General features: G+C 34.9%; 1 protein-coding gene across 1 annotated transcript; it reads left to right on the forward strand.

The window, feature by feature from the left end:
* Positions 1 to 295: 295 nt before the first annotated feature.
* LOC111712986 (esterase E4) lies at positions 296 to 2,620 on the forward strand. Its single transcript, XM_023487757.1, has 2 exons — positions 296 to 373; positions 514 to 2,620. The coding sequence occupies exons 1-2, from the start codon at positions 321 to 323 to the stop codon at positions 2,510 to 2,512; spliced, it is 2,052 nt and encodes a 683-aa protein (XP_023343525.1). The 5' UTR covers positions 296 to 320; the 3' UTR covers positions 2,513 to 2,620.
* Positions 2,621 to 2,945: the final 325 nt, after the last annotated feature.

Raw genomic sequence — 2,945 nt, forward strand, 5'->3', positions numbered from 1 at the left:
ACAAAATTGGCTTAAATTGAGGTATAATAGAACAGATCTAATAAATATCACAATAAAAATTTAGTCTTATGCTAATATTTATCTTTATGACCTAAACAAAATAAGTAAATATTTTCACCTTAAAAGATAAGCCTATTATAAACATATGTTCAACAAGGTAAAATATTCCTCACAAAATATTGATAAAAAACTCACTTTTATGATTTCACAAATGATAACATTTTAATTTCAAAAATCTTAAGTGATATTAAACCCCTTTTAAAAAATTAAAGCGTATAAAATCACTGGTCAAAAGGTCAGGAACAAAACAGTCCTTCATCATGTTTGGAGGAAAACAAACTCTGCTCCTCTTGGCAGTTTATTTAACCCTTAGGAATATTTTTATTGGATTAAATAAAAATTTTGAATTTTTTCCATTTAAATTTGATTAAATGATTAGAAAGAACTGATTATTGATTAAAAGTTTGGTATATTTTTACAAGTTTCTATTCTAGTTCCAATAAAAATTAATAGTGATTGCAAAATCAAGCTGAGAGAAGAAGTAACTGCTGATGTAGGTCCTATGGGAAGAATTAAAGGAGTTGTGACAAAGGCTAGCTTATACCCAGATGCTCCCCACAGCAACAGACCAATCTACATGTTCAGAAATATTCCATACGCTGAGAACTCCATAGCAGGACAATACAGATTTACCCAGTCTGAAGTAAGAACAACTCCTTATAATACAGACGGAGAAGAACCTCTGGATGCTACTAAGACAGGTCCACTGTGCCAGCAGGGAACTTTAAATGAAAACAGTGTTGAAGCAGTTTTCAATATGACACTTGAGGAGTTCTTAATTTCAGCACTTCCTGATATAGTTGAAGGATTGATCCCTCATTCTGTAATTGCTCTTCTGCTGAAGACTATTGAGTTCCTGACAGAAGTTGAACCTGGTACCCTTGATCCAAGCAAGAAGATTAAAGATGTTGCACATGACTGGTTGGACATAGATTTCAGTGTGAATGAAGAATGCTTACATTTAGCTGTGTCTACTCCCCTTCTTCCAGGCGGAACTCCAAAACCCCTTTTTCCTGTTATGTTCTTTATTCATGGTGGTGGTTATTCAAGTGGATTTCAGTTCAAGATGGGTCCGGAGAGGTTGATGGCGTGGGGAGATGTTGTCCTGGTTGCAATTAACTACAGACTAAATACACTGGGCTTTCTTTGTTTAGATACAGATGAAGCTGCAGGCAATATGGGTATGTTGGATATGGTAACTGCTTTAGAATGGGTTCATAATAATATTGCTTACTTTGGCGGAGACCCAAGTCAAATAACAATATTTGGGGAATCTGCAGGAAGTGCCACTATTGGACATATGCTGCTATCAAGTGGTACAAATGGGTTGTTTGCACGAGGAATTGGATCATCTGGTTCACCATTAGCATCCTGGGCTTTTGATAAAGAACCTGAGAGAAATGGTAGAGAGATTGCAGCACTAGCTGGATGTGAAGATGAAGACCCTAATCTACTTGTGAAGTGTCTTCGTAACCTAGATGCAGATGTTATAACATCTGCTTTTGATACTCACCAAAGGAATGATAGAAAAAATGGAGGATTAGGATTTGGGGGCAGTGGTCCTTGTGCTCAATCTAAGGGGAAAAAGAAGTTTTACAATAAAGGGGAAACTCCCCATGATATCTTATTCTCTGGAAACTATGAGCATGCACCAATGTTCTTTGGAGCAAACAAAAAAGAGGGATCATATGTCTATACAGTTCTCTACAATGAATTCTTGGTTCCAAATGGCTTGGACAAAGACAAAGACTTTATAACCCATGGATTCATTCCAAAGTTAATGGAAACTACTGAAGTTGGAAACTATTATGCGTTCAAGGAAATGGTAGCAGAAAGCTATTTTGATGAGGGTCAAATTGGTGACCTGTATCAAATGATTCCAGGTGTTGAGGATTTGCTAAGTGTATTCTTTTTCAAAGCTAATGCTTATGAACTTATACAACAAAACTCCAAATATGCTCCGTCCTATTGGTATGCATTAGATTACTCTAACACAAAGAAATCCCTCTTCCACCTACAATACTTGGATCCTGCAGGCAAAGCTAATTTGACAAACCCTCAATCATCCCATGGAGATGAATCTATTTTATTGTTTGATTTAGAAGTACCTTTGATCTTCTGTGATATTCAAGCAATTGCAACTGATGCCCTTGAATGCTTAAGTCATATTGATGCTCTATTTTGTTTAACCCTGCCAAGTGGTGCATTTAGAAATAAATGGCATGACTGTCTAACCGGAGAGTTAAATGAAGAAGAGCTACAAGTTTCCGGGTATGTTGCTCAGCTTTGGACAAACTTTGCTATGAATGGAGAACCAGGGTTAGGATTGAACTCCTGGAGTATTGAAAACCCTTGGTATGTAAAGATTGATAAGAGTGTTGAACTGAAGAAGGATTATACTAAAGAGTATCACATTGCACTAGAAGAATTCAGATATGGAGCTGTGCCTTAAACATACTTAAAGTGTAAATACATATATCTATGCATGATTTAAACATACTATTTAATTGTATTTGTCCCATTTCTATCATTGCTAAGTATACTATTCAAGAAATTTGCATTTCATTTGATATTTTTATTTTATTTTATCAAGTAATACTTAAATACATAAAGAGGTTGAGGTCAGAGAGTTTTATTATTTGTGAAATTACTTTTTGATATGGATATGGAGAATTGCTTGATGAAAACTTATTTATTATTACAGGTAATTCCACCTGACAAAATCAAACTTCCTCATTATTATTTCTGATTTAAAAAGGCAGATTTGACTTCCTTAGGTTGTATATTTTCATAAAGACACAGTCAAGGATAAACTGCAGTAATTACGGTGCTTAACATTCACACACTATAGATTCAGTAGAAGTAAATATTTCCATTTACTATTA

The sequence above is a fragment of the Eurytemora carolleeae genome, unplaced genomic scaffold, assembly GCF_000591075.1.
Source record: "Eurytemora carolleeae unplaced genomic scaffold, Eaff_2.0 scaffold1348, whole genome shotgun sequence".
NCBI lineage: Eukaryota > Metazoa > Arthropoda > Copepoda > Calanoida > Temoridae > Eurytemora > Eurytemora carolleeae.